This window comes from Agelaius phoeniceus, chromosome 38 (assembly GCF_051311805.1).
Source record: "Agelaius phoeniceus isolate bAgePho1 chromosome 38, bAgePho1.hap1, whole genome shotgun sequence".
Classification (NCBI taxonomy): Eukaryota; Metazoa; Chordata; class Aves; order Passeriformes; family Icteridae; genus Agelaius; species Agelaius phoeniceus.
The window spans coordinates 145,431-164,713 of NC_135304.1; the positions used below are offsets into that span (position 1 = coordinate 145,431).

Sequence of the window (19,283 nt, forward strand, 5' to 3'; positions counted from 1 at the left end):
CAAACCCCACCTGGATCCCCTAAACCCCACCTGGATCCCCCAAACTCCACCTGGACCCTCCAAACCCACCTGGACCACCCCAAAATTCCCCCAGCACGGCCTTCAACAACTGCACAGGTGTTGTCATCGTGTGGCACTCACAGCACACCTGGAGCCCCCAAAACCCCTAAGATTCCCCCAAAATCTCCCCTGAAACCACTCTGAGACCCCCCCCCAGAATTCCCCCAGCACGGCCTTGGAAGAACTGCACAGGTGTTGTCATTGTGTGGCACTCACAGCACACCTGGATCCCCAAAACACACCTGGATCCCCCAAAACACACCTGGAACCCCCAAACCCCACCTGGACCCCCCAAACTCCACCTGGACCCCCCAAACCCCACCTGGACCCTCCAAACCTCACCTGGACCCCCCAAACCTCACCTGGAGCCCCAAAACTCCACCTGGACCACCCCAAAATTCCCCCTTCAACAACTGCACAGGTGTTGTCGTCGTGTGGCACTCACAGCACACCTGGACCCCCCCAAACCCCCACCTGGACCCCCCAAACCCCACCTGGATCCCCCAAATCCCCTCAGCCCCCCCATTCCCCGCCCCAGGCGCTGCGGGCGGCAGTGGAGGCGTGGCCCAGGTGTGCGGTGGGTGTGGCCAGCGGTGGCCCAGGTGTTTCAGAACAGGTACTTGCGGCACGAGGCCGCCCCGCACTTGCACTCGATGCGGCCGCGGGCGCGGGGGGAGCCCCCCAGGGACCCCCCCACCAGCCCAAAGTTGGAGTCCATGCGGGTGCTCTCGGCGTCCACGGGGTCCACTGCGGGGAAAGGTGCGCTCAGGTACCGCCCAGGTGTGCTCAGGTACCCCCCAGGTGTGCCCAGGTACCACCCAGGTGCGCTCAGGTACCACCCAGGTGTGCTCAGGTACCGCCCAGGTGTGGCCAGGACCCACCCAGGTGTGACCAGGAACCTCACAGGTACAGCCAGGAACCCCCCAGGTGTGGCTCTGACTCCCCAGGTGTGGCCAGGAACCCCCCAGGTGTGACTAGGACCCACCCAGGTACAGCCTGGGACCCACCCAGGTGTGGCCAGGACCCGCCCAGGTGTGATCAGGAACCCCCCCCCGGTGTGATCAGGACCCACCCAGGTGTGACCAGGACCCACCCAGGTGTGATCAGGACCCACCCAGGTGTGGCTCTGACTCCCCCAGGTGTGATCAGGACCCACCCAGGTGTGGCTCTGACTCCCCCAGGTGTGATCAGGACCCACCCAGGTAAGGCCAGGACCCACCCAGGTACAGCCTGGAATCCCCCAGGTGTGACCAGGAACCCCCCCAGGTGTGCTCAGGTACCACCCAGGTGTGACCAGGATGCCCCAGATACAGCCTGGGACCCACCCAGGTGTGGCCCTGACCCCCCCCGGTTGTGGCCAGGGACAGGTGTGTGACAGGTGTGACAGGTGTATGACAGGTACAGGTGTGTGCCAGGTACAGGTGTGTAACAGGTGTATGACAGGTGTGTAACAGGTGTATGACAGGTGTGACAGGTGTGTGCCAGGTGTGTGCCAGGTGTGGCAGGTACAGGTGTGTGTCAGGTACCGTGCATGTTGTAGTCAAAGGTGAGCTCCTCCCCGGCCCGGATGGGTTTCAGGGCAGGTACAGGTGTGTGATACGGGCATGTACAGGTGTGTAACAGGTGTATGACAGTGACAGGTGTGTGCCAGGTGTGTGTCAGGTGTGTCACAGGTGTGTGTCAGGTACCGTGCATGTTGTAGTCGAAGGTGAGCTCCTCCCCGGCCCGGATGGGCCTGGTTGCGAACAGGGCAATGCGCGGCAGCCGCTGGTCCAGGTTCTCGATGAACACGTTGTACACCTGCAGGTTGGGGTCACACTGCCCCGCCCCCCCGGGTGAGCCACGCCCCCCCAGGTGAGCCCCGCCCACAGCACGTGACACACCCAACCAGGTGAGACACACCCGGCAGGTGAGCCCCACCCACAGCACCTGACCCACCCACACAGGTGAGCCCCACCCACAGCACCTGAGGCACCCAACCAGGTGAGACACACCCAACCAGGTGAGCCCCGCCCACAGCACCTGACCCACCCACACAGGTGAGACACACCCGGCAGGTGAGCCCCACCCACAGCACCTGACACACCCACACAGGTGAGCCCCACCCACAGCTGGGGGAAAAGGTGCTGGAAGCTCCACCCACAAGACAGGTAAGGCCCCATCTGTGGGCAGATAAACCACACCTGTGGGCACGTTAAACCCACACCTGTGCCCAGGTAAACCCAGGCAAACCTGTGGGCAGGTAAACCACACCTGTACCCAGGTAAACCCACACCTTTGGGCAGGTTAAACCCACACCTGTACCCAGGTAAACCCATACCTGTGGGCAGGTTAAACCCACACCTGTGCCCAGGTAAACCCACATCTTTGGGCAGGTTAAACCCATACCTGTGGGCAGGTAAAACCTACACCTGAGCCCAGGTAAACCCACACCTGTGGGCAGGTTAAATCCACACCTGAGCCCAGGTAAACCACACCTGTGGGCAGGTTAAACCCACACCTGAGCCCAGATAAGCCCACCCCAAGCCCAGGTAAGGCCACACCTGAGCCCAGGTAAGCCGCACTCACGCTGTGGTTGACGAAGTGCGAGATGTTGCCGTAGTGGGCGGCGTCCACGGTGTACACGTCCTCCACGTAGTCCAGGTCGAACAGGTACGTGGCGCCCTGGCGGTCGTACACCTGTCCCCGGCGCTCCGCCTCCTCCGAGGTGATGATCTGGGACAGGGACACACCTGTCACACACCTGGGCACACCTGTCACACACCTGTCACACACCTGGGCACACCTGGCACACACCTGGGGAACACCTGAACCACACCTGGCACACACCTGGGTACACCTGTACCTTCTCACACCTGCACTGTGTCACACCTGGCACACACCTGGGGACCCACATGGCGCACACCTGAACTGTGTCACACCTGTCCCACACCTGTCCTGTGTCACACACCCCTGTATCACACCTGTACTGTGTCACACCTGTCCCACACACCTGTACTGTCACACACCTGTCCCACACGTGTGGCGCTCACCTCTCCCACGTACTCCATGACGAAGGAGTTCTTGCGGATGCGCTGCAGCGTGCGCACGCCCCAGCCCTGTCCCACACACCTGTACTGTCACACACACCTGTATCACACTTGTACTGTGTCCCACACACCTGTACTGTGTCACACACACCTGTATCACACCTGTACTGTGTCCCACACACCTGTACAGTGTCACACACACACCTGTATCACACCTGTACTGTGTCACACACACCTGTCCTGTGTCACACACACCTGTCCTGTGTCACACACACCTGTATCACACCTGTACTGTGTCCCACACACCTGTACAGTGTCACACACACACCTGTATCACACCTGTACTGTGTCACACACACCTGTACAGTGTCACACACACCTGTCCTGTGTCACACACACCTGTATCACACCTGTACTGTGTCCCACACACCTGTACAGTGTCACACACACCTGTATCACACCTGTACTGTCACACCTGTCTCATACACCTGTACTGTGTCACACACACCTGTCCTGTGTCACACACCCTTGTATCACACCTGTATCACACCTGAGCTCACCTCTCCCACGTACTCCATGACGAAGGAGTTCTTGCGGATGCGCTGCAGCGTGCGCACGCCCCAGCCCTGTCACACACACCTGTCCTGTGTCACACACACCTGTCCTGTGTCACACACACCTGTCCCACACCTGTATCACACCTGAGGCACTCACCTCTCCCACGTACTCCATGACGAAGGAGTTCTTGCGGATGCGCTGCAGTGTGCGCACGCCCCAGCCCTGTCACACACACCTGTACAGTGTCACACACACCTGTACTGTGCCACACCTGTCACACACCCCTGTATCACACCTGTACTGTCACACCCCTGTATCACACCTGTCCCACACCTGAGCTCACCTCTCCCACGTACTCCATGACGAAGGAGTTCTTGCGGATGCGCTGCAGCGTGCGCACGCCCCAGCCGCGCCCGTCGCCGGTGCGGAAGATGCACAGGTCGTAGCGGATGCCGCGCTGCACCACGCGGTTGGGGCACTCGGCGCCGCAGCGGCAGCGCGAGTTGCACTCGTAGATGGGCAGCCCCGCCCGGATCCGCACCTGCCCGGCCTCGTTGTAGGCGAACCTGTTGCGCGAGGCGCCCGGGCAGCAGCCCCCGGCCAGCGTGGCCTCGGCCAGGCAGTCCCGGCACTCGCAGCCGGCCGCCACGGGGGTCAGCGCCACGCCCGCGCCCACCTTGTACTCGTTGACGTAGACGAAGTCGCGGGGCGGCCCGTGCAGGTCCACCTCGTTCTCCACGGCGATGCGGCCGCGGTGGCTGCGCGTGCGGTTCAGGTGGCGCTCCCAGCGCCGCAGCGCCCGCCGCTGCTCCGCCTTCTGCGCCAGGTAGGACACGGCGCGGGCGGGGAGCCCGCGGGGCCCCGGCCGCACCGGCCCGCCCGGCGCTCGGGCCAGGTCGGCGTGCAGCTGCTGCAGCAGCCCCCGGCAGCGCAGGTTGCGGCGCGGCTCCCAGGTGTTGGCAGTGGAGGGGTAACCGCGCCACTTCACCAGGTAGAACTCCTCGTCCTGGGTTGGGGGGGATAATGGGGGGTTAGGGGTACGGGGGTGGGCTGTGGGGATCCCCCCTGGGGGGACTCGGAAGGTTCTGGAGTGACCCCAATGTCTGGAGACTCCTGGGGTCTCACAGGGTCAGGAAGGACACGGGAACATGGGGGAGTCCAAGGGTCTCATGAGGTCTGGGGGTCCTGGAGTGACCCCAATGTCCAGAGACACTGTGGGGTCTCATAAGGTCTCAGGGGTCCTGGAGTGACCCCAGTGTGGGGGTCCTGTAGGGCCTAATAGGGTCAGGGGGGTTCTGGAGAGACCCCAATGTCTGGAGACACTGTGGGGTCTCACAGGGTCAGGAAGGACACAGGAACATTGGGGAGTCTGAGGGTCTCATGAGACCTTGGGGGTCCTGGAGTGACCCCAATGGCTGGAGACACTGTGGGGTCTCACAGGGTCAGGAAGGACACGGGAACATGGGGGAGTCCGAGGGTCTTATGAGACCTTGGGGGTCCTGGAGTGACCCCAATGGCTGGAGACACTGTGGGGTCTCACAGGGTCAGGAAGGACACGGGAACATGGGGGAGTCCAAGGGTCTCATGAGGTCTGGGGGTCCTGGAGTGACCCCAATGTCCAGAGACACTGTGGGGTCTCATAAGGTCTCAGGGGTCCTGGAGTGACCCCAGTGTGGGGGTCCTGTAGGGCCTAATAGGGTCAGGGGGGTTCTGGAGACACCCCAATGTCTGGAGACTCCTGGGGTCTTGCAGGGTCAGGAAGGACACAGGAATCTGGGGGAGTTCAGGGTTTGGGGGCACCCAGGGGTCTGGGGAATTCTGGAGTGACCCCAGTGTGGGGATTCTTTGGGGGTCTTACAAGGCCAGGAGGGAGCCAGGAACATGAGGGACTCTGAGGGTCTCCTGAGATCTCGGGGGTCCTGGAGTGACCCCAGAGTGGGGATTCTTTGGGGTCTCACAAGGTCAGGACAGTCCTGGAGTGACCCCAATGTCCAGGGACCCTTTGGGGCCTGACAGGGTCAGAGGTTCTTAGGGGGTCACTTCCCAGTTTGGGGTTCCCAGGTCAGTTCCTAATTCAGGGGTCGTGGTTTGGGGGTCCCTGACGGGTTCCTGGTGTCTGTGGGGGGGTCCCAGTTAGGGAGCCCTGGGTGAGTTCCTGGCGTCTGTGGGGGTCCCGGTTCGGGGGTCCTGCTCTCTGTGGGGTCTCAGTTCGGGGCTCCCAGTTTGGGGGTCCTGGTGTCTGTGGGGCCCCGGTTTGGGGGTCCCGGTTCAGGGGGTCCTGGTCTCTGTGGGGTCCCAGTTCAAGGGCCCTGGTGTCTGTGGGGTCCCAGTTCGGGGGTCCCGGTTCGGGGGTCCTGCTCTCTGTGGGGTCCCAGTTTGGGGGTCCCAGTTCAGGGGCCCTGCTGTCTGTGGGGTCCCAGTTTGGGGGTCCCAGTTCGGGGGCCCTGCTCTCTGTGGGGTCCCGGTTCGGGGGTCCTGCTCTCTGTGGGGTCCCGGTTCGGGGGTCCCGCGGCCCTCACCCGCACTCTCCGGTAGTCGCACAGCAGCTCCACCTCGAAGTCGGCGAGGTTGCGGCGGGTGACGCCGAGGGCGCGGCACCGCACGCGCTGCAGCCGGCACAGCTCCTGCAGCTGCGACCACGGCGACAGGCAGCACACGGAGCACTCTGCGGGTGTCACCGAGGGGTGGGGGACACACCGGGGGACAACGTGAGGGGACAGGTGACACCACAGACCCCCCCCGGGCCCGCCCAACCCTGCCCTGACCAGCCCGCACCGCTCGCTCTGTCGCGACAGGCAGCACACGGAGCACCCTGCGGGTGTCACCGAAGGGTGGGGACACACCGGGGGACAACGTGAGGGGACAGGTGACACCGCAGACCCCCCCCCAACCTCACACAGCTCCCCCAGACCCTCCTGCACCGCTCGCTCTGTCGCGACAGGCAGCACATGGAGCACCCTTGCAGGTGTCACCGAGGGGAGGGGACACACGGCGGCCGGGGGCCGTGAGGGGACAGGTGACACCACAGCCCCCCCCCTCACCTCACACAGCCTCCCCCACCCCGGGCCCGCCCACACCGCTCGCTCTGTCGCGACCACACGACAGCGACGACACGGGGCACTCCGGGGGGGTGGACACCGGGTGGGTGAGGGGACACTGGGGGGCGGAATTTGGGGACAGGACAGCGCCCCCCCCCCCCGTCCCCTCACACGCTCCCCTCCCCCCCCCCTCAGCGCGTTCCCGCCACTTTTCCCTCCCCCGTCCCCTCAGGCGCCAACGGCCGCGCGCGGGAAGCGGCGCCGTCCCCTCAGAGCCCCCCCCCGCCCCTGATTTCCCCCTCACGCTCCCTCGGAGACCCCTCGGGCCCGCCCCGCTCGCGCCACCTTTTAAATTTTCCGCCATTTTCAGCCGCCGCCGCTTTTTTTTTGTCTTTTTCCGCCTTTTCCCTTTTTTTTTCTGGCTACGCTTCCGCCCGGCGGGCAGCGCGAGGGGCGGGGCTTCCTCCGCCCGCGCCCAGCGTCTATTGGCTGAATCTAAAGCTGATTTGCATACTGACAGCTGGCTGCTCGCCTTCCATTGGCTGGCGACGTGATTTATTTGCATACTGACAGCTACCCGCCCGTCCTCTATTGGTCGCCGCGCCGCTTCATTTGCATAATATCTGATCCCGCCATTGGTCGCCCCGTGGGTAGATTTGCATATCACTCCCAGCAGCACCCGCGAGGCCTCATTTACATACTAGCCCGAATTGAGCGATTTCCATTGGCCGCTGCGCTGTCTCATTTGCATACCGCTCCCAGCATTCCCCGCGCCCGGCGCCGATCCCGAATTCCGCCGTTTTTCCCCATTTTCCCCGCGGTTTTCCTGGTTCGGAGCCGCGGGGAAGCGCCGGGATTCCCTGGGAGCCTCTCCCCGAGCCGCTCCATTCCCGCTTCCCCTCCTCGAGCCGGGCTCATTAAACGGTAATTAATTAATTAATTAACGAGGCGACTGGTCACGTGACTCCTGCGTTTATTTGGTACCTGCGGGGGTGTGGGTGGGGGAAATTGGGATGGGATGGAAAAGGGGGGGGGGGGAGGAAAAACCGGGGCCCCTCCCCCCCCGAGCTGGGGGAGGGGCACAGGAGGGGTGGGGGGGGCACATTTTGGGTCTGGGGGCGTCCTTAGAAGCGGGAGAGGGGGGGATGGGGAGGGGTCTCAATCGTCCCATTCATCATCATCTTCCTCCTCCTCGCTGGCCGTGCCTTCATCTGGGGGGGTGAAAAATGGGGGGTCAGGGGGGTTTTTAGGGGGTTTTGGGGTTTCGGGGGGGTTTTTTGGGGAGGGGTCTCACCCGAGGAATGGATGACGCGGCTTCGTTTCTGCATCACGTCCATCAGGGCCCCCACGAGCCCCCCAGCGCCGGGACCCGCGCCCACCTCGGGGGTCTCAGGGGTCTGGAAGGGGAGGGGGGCACGGGGAGAGGTCAGGCAGGACCCCCCCCCCCACAAGAAATGATAACGGGACCACCCACCCAAAAAAACGGGCATGGAACAGCCCCTCCCCCATCCCATGGGGTCCCCCATAGGTCACGGGAGCCCCCCTTGGAGCCCCCTCCCCCCTCACAGAGCATCCCACCCCCCCATTTTGGGGTCCCATCCCTTTTTTGGGGGTCCTACCCTCCTTTTTGGGGGTGCCCCCCCATTTTTGGCTCCCACCCCCCCATTTTTGGGCTCCCACCCCCCGTTTTTGGTGTCCCCACGCCCCCGTTTTTGGGGTCCCCACCTTGTTGAGCGTCACCCCCTGGCGGATCTGGTCCAGCAGCGCCCCCCGGCCCGGGGGGGTCGCGGGGGGGGCGCCCCCGGAGGGGGGAGGGGGCGGCGGAGGAGGGGGAGGGGGAGGAGCGGCCGCTCCGGAGGGGGCGGAGCCTCGCGGGGGAGGGGCGGGGCCTCGCGGAGGGGGCGGGGCCGGGGGAGGGGCGGGGCCGGCGCGGGGTGGGGGAGGGGCCGGGAGCCCCGAGCGGGAGCGGCCGGAGGAGGGGGGAGGGGCGGGGGGGAGGGGGGGCGGGGCTGCCGCGGCCCGGGGGGGGAGGGGGCGGCCCTGGGGGAGGGGAGAGAGAGAGAAGGGGGCGGGGTCAGAGGGGGCACGGGGGGGCACGGAGACCCTCGGAGGGTCCCCAGGTGCCCCCCAGGTGTGCCCAGCCCCACCCCCAGGTGTCCCCAGGTGTGCCCAGGTTCCCCCCAGGTGTGCCCAGGTTCCCCCCAGGTGTGCCCAGGTGTCCCCAAGTCCTGTCCAGGTGTCCCCAGGTGCCTCCCAGTTGTGCCTTGGTGCCCCCAGGTGTGCCCAGGTCCCGCTCAGGTGTGCCCAGGTCCTGTCCAGGTGTGCCCAGGTTCCCCCCAGGTGTCCTCAAGTGTCCCCAGGTGCCTCCCAGATGTGCCCAGGTGCCCCCAGGTGCCTCAGCCCCAGTCCCAGGTGTGCCCAGGTATCCCCAGGTGTCTCCGTGTCCCTCCCAGGTCCCTCCCAGCTGTCCCCAGGTGTGCCCAGGTCTCTCCATGTGTCCTCTGCCCTACTCCCAGGTGCCCTCAGCTGTCCCCAGGTGCCTCCCAGGTGTGCCCAGGTCCCTTCCAGGTGTCCCCAGGTTCCCCAGGTGTGCCCAGGTCCTTCCCAGCTGTCCCCAGGTGTCCCCAGTTGTGCCCAGGTCCTTCCCAGGTGTGCCCACCCTGCCTGCCCATCTCCTCGCGCACGGCCTGCAGCACCCTGTGGCTGTCCCCAGGTGTGTCCCCAGGTGTGTCCCCAGCTGTCCCCAGGTGTGTCCCCCGGTGTCCCCAGCTGTCCCCAGGTGTCCCCAGGTGTGTCCCCAGGTGTGTCCCCACCCTGCCTGCCCACCTCCTCGCGCACGGCCTGCAGCCCCCTGTGGCTGTGCCCAGCTGTCCCCAGGTGTCCCCAGGTGTGTCCCCAGGTGTGTGCCCACCCTGCCTGCCCATCTCCTCGCGCATGGCCTGCAGCCCCTTGTGGCTGTCCCCAGGTGTGTCCCCAGGTGTGCCAGGTGCCCCATGGCTGTGTCCAGGTCCCTCCCAGGTGTCCCCAGGTGTGTCCCCAGGTGTGTCCCCAGCTGTCCCCAGGTGTGTCCCCAGGTGTCCCCAGCTGTCCCCAGGTGTCCCCAGGTGTGTGCCCACCCTGCCTGCCCATCTCCTCGCGCACGGCCTGCAGCCCCCCCTGGCGCTCGATGAAGTCGTGGATCAGCCGCGAGGTCTCGGCGTCGGCCAAGTGGCGCTCGCTGACCCCGGCCTGGGCGAAGAGCGAGCGCAGGGCGGGGTCCAGGGCGGCCAGCTGGGGACAGGGACAGGGACAGGGACACACATTGAGGGGTCAGTGTCACGCTGAGGGGTCAGTGACACACATTGAGGGGTCAGTGTCACCCCATGGGGACCCCAGCTGCCAGCTGGGGACAGGGACAGGGACAGGGACAGGGACACACATTGAGGGGTCAGTGTCACGCTGAGGGGTCAGTGTCACACATTGAGGGGTCAGTGTCACCCCCCACAGGGTCACTGTCACCCCATGGGGACCCCAGCTGCCAGCTGGGACAGGGACAGGGACAGGGACAGGGACAGGGACAGGGACAGGGACAGGGACAGGGACGGGGACAGGGACAGGGATGGGGACAGGGACAGGGACACACATTGAGGGGTCAGTGACACCCCATGGGGACCCCAGCTGCCAGCTGGGACAGGGACAGGGACAGGGACACACATTGAGGGGTCAGTGTCACACATTGAGGGGTCAGTGTCACAACCCCCAGGTCACTGTCACCCTTTACAGCGTCACTGTCACCCCATGGGACAGGAGTGACCACAGGGCAGGTTCCAGGGTGGTCAGCTGGGGACAGGGACAGGGACAGGGACAAGGGACAGGGACAGGGGACAGGGATGGGGACAGGGACAGGGACAGGGACGGGGATGGGGACAAGGACGGGGACAGGGAGAGGGACAAGGACAGGGATGGGGACAGGGACAAGGACAAGGGACAGAGAGAGGGAGAGGGACAGGGACAAGGACGGGGACGGGGACAGGGACAGGGATGGGGACAGGGGACGGGCACAGGGGACAGGGACAAGGGACAGGGATGGGGACAGGGACAGGAAACGGGGACAGGGACAGGGATGGGGACAAGGACGGGGACAGGGACGGGGACGGGGATGGGGACAGGGACAGGGACACGCTGAGGGGTCAGTGTCACACACTGAGGGGTCAATGTCACCCCACGGGGACCCCAGCTGGGTCAGTGCCACACTGAGGGGTCACTGTCACCCCATGGGGACTCAGCTGGGACAGGGACACATTGTGGGGTCAGTGCCACACTGAGGGGTCAATGTCACACACTGAGGGGTCAGTGCCACACTGAGGGCTCAGTGTCACCCCCCAGGGTCAGCGTCACCAACCATGGGGGGGACACACGGGGGGGGGACACGGCCCGGGGGTGTCACCTACATCAAAGCCACCACTGGGGTCCCACCCGACGTGACTGACGTGCCTGGGGGGGAGGGGAGGGGTCAGAGGTGAGACCCCTCCCCCCTGAACCCCACAGACCCCAAAACCCCCTGGAGACCCCCCCCAAACCCCAAATCCCCCCAAACAAAACCCCCAAATCGCCCTGTGCCCCCCCCGACCCCAAACCCACCCAGACCCCAAACCCCCCCTGAGACCCCAAAACCCCCCAGGCCCTGAAACTCCCCCCAAATCCCTCCCACAGACCCCAAACCCCCCCAAAACCCCAACCCCACAGCCCCCAAATCCCCCCCAGAGACCCCAAATCCCCCAGCCCCAAAACCCCCCCAAAACCCCCCAAATTCCCCCCACAGCCCCCAAATCCCCCAGCCCCAAAATCCCTCTCAGAACCCAAAGCCCCCACCCTAAAATCCCCCCCAGAGACCCCAAAATCCCCCCCAGAAACCCCAAACCCCCCCAAAACCCCAACCCCACAGCCCCCAAATCCCCCAGCCCCAAAATCCCCCCCAGAGACCCCAAATTCCCCCCCAGAGACCCCAAAGCCCCCCAAACCCTCCCCAAACCCCCCCAAAACCCCAACCCCACCCAAAGCCCCCAAATCCCCCCAGCCCCAAAATCCCCCCCAGAGACCCCAAATCCCCCAGGCCCTGAAACTCCCCCCAAATCCCTCCCACAGACCCCAAACCCTCCCCAAACCCCCCCAAAACCCCCCCAAAACCCCAACCCCACAGCCCCCAAATCCCCCAGCCCCAAAATCCGCCCCAGAGACCCCAAATCCCTCCCACAGACCCCAAAGCCCCTCAAACCCTCCCCAAACCCCCCCAAAACCCCAACCCCACAGCCCCCAAGTCCCCCAGCCCCAAATCCCTCCCAAACCCCCCAAACCCCCCCAAAACCCCCCAAAACCCCCCCAAAACCCCAACCCCACAGCCCCCAAATCCCCCCCAGAAACCCCAAATCCCCCAGCCCCCAAATCTTCCCCAGAGACCCCAAAATCCCTCTCAGAACCCAAATGCCCGCAGCCCCAAAATCCCCCCCAGAGACCCCAAAATCCCTCCCAGAGACCCCAAATCCCCCCCACCTCAAATCCCAGAGACCCCAAACCCCCCCACCTCAAATCCCAGAGACCCCAAACCCCCCCAAACGCCCCCCACCCCAAACCCCCCAACGCCCCCAGCCCCAAAATCCCCCCCAAACCCCCCCAGACCCACTTGAAGCCGGAGGGGACCCCGATATCGGCCTTGGAGATTTTCTTGCGCCCCCTCCCCCCCTTTTTGTGCTCGCCGGGGGGGGGGTCCCGAGGTGGGGGAGGGGCCCGAGGTGGGGGAGGGGCCCGAGGGGGGGCTGGGCAGCCCCCGGTACCGGCTGGGGGTGATGTCGGGGTTGGGGATGGGCACGGCCGGGATGGGGGGGCCTGGGGGGGGGGAAAAAAATCGTTATGGGGACCCCCCCACCCCACCCCGTTATGGGGAGAACCCCAAAAGACCCCAAAAGATCCCAAAATCCCCACCCAGAGACCCCAAAATTGCCCCCAGAGACCCCAAAATCCCCCCCAGATACCCCAAACCTTCCCCAAAACCACCCCAGAAACCCAAAAATCCCCCCAGAGACCCCAAACCTGCCCAAAAGACCCCAAAATCCCCCCCAAACCCCCCAGAGACCCCAAAATCCCTCCCCAGAGACCCCAAAATTCCCCCCCAAACCACCCAGAGACCCCAAAATTCCCCCCAGAGACCCCAAAATCCCCCCCAAATCCCCCCCAGAGACCCCAAACCTGCCCCAGAGACCCCAAACCTGCCCCAAAGACCCCAAAATCCCTCCCCAAACCACCCAGAGACCCCAAAATTCCTCCCCAGAGACCCCAAAATCCCCACCCAAACCACCCAGAGCCCCCCTCAAAGATCCAAAACCACTCCAGAAACCCCAAAATTCCCCAGAGACCCCAAAATGCCTCCCCGGAGACCCCAAAATTTGCCCCCAGAGACCCCAAAATTCCCCCCCAAACCACCCAGAAACCCCCAAATTCCCCCCCAAATTCCTCCCCAGAGACCCCAAAATTCCTCCCCAGAGACCCCAAAATCCCCACCCAAACCACCCAGAGACCCCAAAATTGAGACCCCCAAAATCCCCACCCAAACCACCCAGAAACCCCAAAATTGCCCCCAGAGACCCCCCCCAAAGACCCAAAACCACCCCAGAAACTCAAAATTTTCCCCCAGAGACCCCAAACCTGCCCCAGAGACCCCAAAATCTCCCCCAAACCACCCAGAGACCCCAAAATCTGCCCCCCAAACCACCCAGAGCCCCCCTCAAAGATCCAAAACTACCCCAGAAACCCCAAAATTCCCCAGAGACCCCAAAATGCCTCCCCAGAGACCCCAAACCTGCCCCAAAGACCCCAAAATCCCCCCCAAACCACCCAGAAACCCCCAAATTCCCCCCCAAAACCACCCCAGAAACCCAAAATCCCCCCCAGATACCCCAAACCTGCCCAAAAGACCCCAAAATCCCCCCCAAACCACCCAGAAACCCCAAAATTCCCCCCAGAGACCCCAAAATGCCCACCCAAACCACCCAGAAACCCCAAAATTCCTCCCCAGAGACCCCAAAATCCCTCCCCAAACCACCAAGAAACCCCAAAATTCCCCCCCAAAACCACCCAGAGACCCCAAAATTCCCCCCAGAGACCCCCCCAAAGATCCAAACCCACCCCAGAAACCCCAAATTTTCCCCCAGAGACCCCAAACCTGCCCCAAAGATCGATCTCCAAATCCTCCCCAGAGACTCCAAAATTTCCCCCCAGAAACCCCAAAATCCCCCCCAGATACCCCAAACCTGCCCCAAAGACCCCAAAATCCCCACCCAAACCACCCAGAGACCCCCCCAAAGATCCAAACCCACCCCAGAGACCCCAAAATTCCCCTCCAGAAACCCCAAATATCCCCAAATCCCCCCCAGATACCCCAAACACCCCAAAACCACCCCAGAAACCCAAAAATCCCCCCCAGAGACCCCAAACCTGCCCCAAAGACCCCAAAATCCCCCCCAAAACCATCCCAGAGACCCCAAAATTCCCACCCAAACCACCCAGAGACCCCAATTCCCCCCCCAGATACCCCAAACACCCCAAAACCACCCCAGAAACCCCAAAATCCCTCCCAGAGACCCCAAACCTGACCCAAAGACCCCAAAATCACCCTGGAACCCCCCAAATTTCCCCCCAAATTCCCTTCTGGGCCCTCCCTAAGCCCCCTTAATAGGGCAGAACCCCCCAAAATGGGGCAGAACCCCCCCAAAATGGGGCAGGACCCCCCAAAATGGGACAGAACCCCCCAAAATGGGGCAGGACCACCCCAAAAATGGGGCAGGACCCCCCAAAATGGAGCAGGACCCCCCCAAAATGGGGCAGGACCCCCAAAAATGGGACAGAACCCCCCCAAAAATGGGGCAGGACCCCCCCAAAATGGGGCAGGACCCCCCAAAATGGGACAGAACCCCCCAAAATGGGACAGGACCCCCCCAAAATGGGACAGAACCCCCCAAAAATGGGGCAGGACCCCACAAAATGGGACAGAACCCCCCAAAAATGGGGCAGGACCCCCCTCCCCACTCACCCTCAGGGTTGGGGGTCCTGGGGAGGCTCCCCCGACGCTCTGGGGGGGCACAGGGAGGGTCAGTGGGGGTGAGGACCCCCCCAAATGACCCCAAAATGGCCCCAAAATGGCCCCAAAATGGCCCAAAATGGCCCCAAAATGGCCCAAAATGGCCCCCGGGGGGGTCAGGACTCACCATGGCCGGGGGGTGGGGGAGGGGGCAGCGGCTGCTTCTCTGTGGGGGGGGAGAAAAGGGGGGGTCAGAGGGGGGGGAGGGGCGGTTTGGGGGGGTCCCGGGAGGATTTTTGGGGGGGGGAAGGGGGGGGGTCCTCAGAGGATTTTTTGGGAGTTTCCCCAGAGGATTTTGGGGCATCCTGAGGGGATTTGGGGGGGTTCTGGTGCAGTTTTGGGGGTGCCCAGGTGGGATTTTGGGGATGCCAGGTGGATTTTGGGGGTCCCCAGGTGGATTTTAGGGGTTCCCAGTTGTATCTTGGGGGTCCCCAGGTGCATTTTACAAAGTCCCAGGTGCATTTTAGGGCTCCCCAGGTGCATTTTGGGGTCCCCAAAATGTGTTTTAAAGGTCCCCAGGGGCATTTTGGGGCTCTCCACGTGGATTTTTGGGGTTCCCAGATGTATTTTGGGGGTTCCCAGGAGCATTTTAGGAAGTCCCAGGTGCATTTTGGGGCTCCCCACGTGGATTCTGGGGGTCCCCAGGTGCATTTTGGATGTTCCCAGGTGCATTTTAGGGGTCCCCAGGTGTATTTGGGGCTCCCTACATGGATTTTGGATGTTCCCAGGTGCATTTTGGGGGTTCCCCAGGTGCATTTTGGGGTCCCCATGTCTGTTTTAAAGGTCCCCAGGTGCATTTTGGGGCTTCCCACATGGATTTTGAAGCGCCCCAGATGCATTTTGGGGGTTCCCAGGTGCATTTTAGGAAGTCCCAGGTGCATTTTGGGGGTCCCCACATGGATTTTGACGCTCCCGAGGTACATTTTGGGGATCCCCAGGTGCATTTTGAAGCTCCCCAGATGCATTTTGGATGTTCCCAGGTGCATTTTGGGGGTTCCCACATGGATTTTGAAGCTCCCCACGTGGATTTTGGGGCTCCCCACATGGATTTTGGATGTCCCCAGGTGCATTTTGGGGTCCCCAGGTGCAATTTTGGGGTCCCCAGGTGCATTTTGGGGTCCCCAGGTGCATTTTGGGGAGGGGTCTCTCACCCGCCCGCTGCTGCCGCCGCCGCAGCCTCTCCTGGACTCGGCCCTCGAACGTCGCAGCCTCGGCCTCAGAGGCGAAGTTCAGCCCCGCCCACCCCTCCTGAGCCAATCAGGAGCGGCCGTGGGCAGCCAGGCCACGCCCACTTACCCAGAGCCACACCCACCTTTGGCCAAACCACACCCACTTTCCCTTATATGGCGTTTATCAATTGGCCACACCCATCAAGCACCACAGCCACGCCCATTTCACTTATTTGGTCATGCTGCGGTCATACCTGCCTATAAAAGACCACGCCCACTGATAGCCACGCCCATTTCCCTTATATGGCCACGCCCCATTGCAAACAGGTCACACCTACCTCAAGATGACCACACCCATAATATCTGACCACACCCACTTTATCGAGACCACGCCCCTACACCAAATTCACCCCGCCCCAAAGCCCCGCCCGTTTAAGCCCCTCCCCCTTGACCACACCCATAATGGCTCCTCCCTCCCATCTGTGGCCACCTCCAGCCCCACCCACTGACCCCACCCAGATTTAGCCACGCCCACACCACACCCTCCCTTGGCCACGCCCCCAAAGCCCCGCCCACTCACGTGGCTGACAAAGGTGTGGAAAAAGGGGGTGGGGGTCTTGTAGCCCATCCCCCCCTGCAGCTCCTGCTCCCACCACAGCTCCCCGGCCTGGGGGGGCAAATTTGGGGTCAGGGACCCCCCAAAAACCCCCCAGGGACCCCAAAAACCCCTCAGGGACCCCCAAAACCCCTCAGGGACCCCCAAAAACCCCCAGGGACCCCCAAAAACCCCTCAGGGACCCCCAAAAACCCCCCAGGGACCCCCAAAACCCCTCAGGGACCCCCAAAAACCCCCAGGGATCCCCAAAACCCCTCCAGGACCCCACAAAAACCCCTCAGGGACCCCCACTCAATCCCAATCCTCTTGATCTCCCCCCATCCCAGGATTTTGGGGATTCCCAGGATTTTGGGGACCCCCCCCCAAGATTTTAGGACCCCTCTGTGATTTTGGGGTGCCCCCCAAAATTTGGGACCCCCCTCAAATAAACAGAGGATGATGAAGTGGAAGCACCAGCATTGTCCTGAACCCACCCACCCCTGGATTTTAGGGACCCTCCCCAGAATTTTGGGGTCCCCCTCATGGACTTTAGGACCCCTCTGTGATTTTGGGGCCCCCCCAAAATTTGGGACCCCCCTCAAATAAGAGGATGATGAAATGGAAGCACCAGCATTGTCCTGAACCCACCCCGCCCTTGGGTTTTAGCAATTCCCCAAGGACTTTAGGGACCCCCCCAGAATTTTGGGGTCCCCCTCATGGATTTTGGGGTCCTCCCCGAGATTTTGGGGTCCCCCCCGAGGGGTTTTGGGGTGCCCAGACTCACGGGCAGGCGGAAGATGCGGATGAAGTAGGAGCGCCGGGGGCTGTCCCGGACCAGGCAGGCGACGCCGCAGCCCCGGAGGCTCCAGGAGCCCCCCGGGACCCCCCCGGGACCCCCCGGGACCCCCCCAGGGACCCCCCCGGGCTCAGCCACCACCAGCTGGACCACGGCAGTCACCAGGGTCTGCGGGGGGACACGGGGGGGGACATGGGGCACCCCGAAATTCAACCTGGGAAGCTTGAAATGCCCCAAGGCTGCACTGAAACCCCAAAAGAGAACCCAAAATCCAACCTGGTACCCCCAAAATCCAGCCCAGAGAGCCCAAAATCCAGCCCAGGGACCCCAAAATCCCCCAAGACCACCCCAAAAATCTCCAAGAGACTCCAAAATCCATCCCAGGGACCCTAAAATCCATCCCAAGACCCCAAAATGGCCTCAGAGACCCCAAAATCCCCCAAGACCACCCCAAAATCCATCCCAGAGACCCCAAATTCCAGCCAAGAAATGCCCTCACCCCCCCCCCCCATTTCCCCCTTTCCAGTCCCTCCCAGTTCACCCAGTCCCCCCCAGCTCCCCCAATCCCCTCCCAGTCCCTCCCAATTCCCTCCCGGTTCCTCCCAGTTCCCCCCAGTCCCTCCCAGTCCTTTCCCAGTTCCCTCCCAGTCCTTTCCCAGTTCCCTCCCACTCCCTCCCAGTTCCCTCCCAATTCCCTCCCAGTCCCTCCCAGTCACTCCCAATTCCTTCCCAGTGCCCCCCAGTCCCACCAATTCCCTCCCAGTCCCTCCCAATCCCCTCCCAGTCCCCCCAAATTCCCTCCCAGCGTCTCCCATTCTCTCCCAATCCCCTCCCAGTCCCCCCTAGTTCACCCCAGTCCCACCCAGTCCCCCCCAACTCCCCCAATCCCCTCCCAGTGCCTCCCAATCCTCCCCCAGTCCCTCCCAGTTCCCCCCAGTCCCTCCCAGTCCTTTCCCAATTCCCCCCCAATTCCCTCCCACTCTCTCCCAGTGCCCCCCAATCCCCTCCCAGTCCCTCCCAGTTCCCCCCAGTCCCTCCCAGTTCCCTCCCAGTTCCCTCCCAGTCTCTCCCAGTTCCCTTCCAGTTCCTCCCAGTTCCCTCCCAGTGCCTCCCAATTCTCACCCAGTCCCCCCCAGTCCCCCCAATTCCCTCCCAATCCCCTCCCAGTTCCCCCCAATCCCCCCCAAGTCCTTCCCAGTTCCCTCCCAGTCCCTCCCAGTCCCTCCCAGTTCCCCCCAGTGCCTCCCAGTCCTTTCCCAGTTCCCTCCCAGTCCCCCCCAATCCCCTCCCAGTCCCTCCCAGTCTCTCCCAGTGCCCCCCAATCCCCTCCCAGTCCCACCCAGTCCCCCCCAACTCCCCCAATCCCCTCCCAGTGCCCCCCAGTCTCTCCCAGTTCCCTCCCAGTCCCTCCCAGTCCCCCCCAATTCCCTCCCAGTCCCTCCCAGTCCCTCCCAATCCCCTCCCAGTTCCCCCCAGTCCCTCCCAGTTCCCCCCAGTCCCTCCCAGTCTCTCCCAGTCCCTCCCAGTTCCCCCCAGTCCCTCCCAGTTCCCCCCAGTTCCCCCCAGTTCCTCACCACGCATTTCCTGCCCAGCACCTCGAAGATCCTCAGGTTCTCCTGCTCCCCCAGCAGCTCCGAGGGGACGTTGTCCCCCCCCTGTCGCCCCCCCCGGCTCATCCCCAGATTTTTGGGACCCCCCAAAAAATTCCTAAAACCCCAAAAATCCCTGGGAACCCCCAAAAATCCCTGGGAGTCCCAAAAAATCCCTGGGAGCCCCAAAAATCCCCCCTGGGAGACCCAAAAATCCCCCCTGGGAGCCCCAAAAATCCCCCCTGGGAGACCCAAAAAAATCCCTGGGAGCCCCAAAATTCCCCCTGGGAACCCAAAAAACCCCACAGGACCCCCCCCCCAAAATCTGCCTGGGAACCC

The 19,283-nt window shown here is 63.3% G+C and overlaps 2 protein-coding genes across 2 annotated transcripts; both read right to left on the reverse strand.

Annotated features, from left to right (window-relative positions):
• Positions 1-599: 599 nt before the first annotated feature.
• Positions 600-7,204, reverse strand: LOC129134214 (histone-lysine N-methyltransferase SUV39H1). The gene is made up of 6 exons (XM_077172489.1): positions 7,031-7,204; positions 6,167-6,312; positions 3,991-4,653; positions 2,629-2,775; positions 1,749-1,878; positions 600-807 (listed from the first exon to the last, which is right to left on the reverse strand). Exons 1-6 carry the CDS (start codon positions 7,047-7,049, stop codon positions 668-670), a joined length of 1,245 nt encoding a protein of 414 aa, XP_077028604.1. The 5' UTR covers positions 7,050-7,204; the 3' UTR covers positions 600-667.
• Positions 7,205-7,758: 554 nt separating this feature from the next.
• Positions 7,759-19,153, reverse strand: LOC143692302 (actin nucleation-promoting factor WAS-like). The gene is made up of 13 exons (XM_077172419.1): positions 18,930-19,153; positions 17,344-17,523; positions 16,545-16,631; positions 15,947-16,043; positions 14,923-14,961; positions 14,748-14,786; positions 12,478-12,547; positions 12,345-12,422; positions 11,116-11,158; positions 9,802-9,955; positions 8,388-8,725; positions 7,980-8,082; positions 7,759-7,896 (listed from the first exon to the last, which is right to left on the reverse strand). The coding sequence occupies exons 1-13, from the start codon at positions 19,029-19,031 to the stop codon at positions 7,844-7,846; spliced, it is 1,383 nt and encodes a 460-aa protein (XP_077028534.1). The 5' UTR covers positions 19,032-19,153; the 3' UTR covers positions 7,759-7,843.
• Positions 19,154-19,283: the final 130 nt, after the last annotated feature.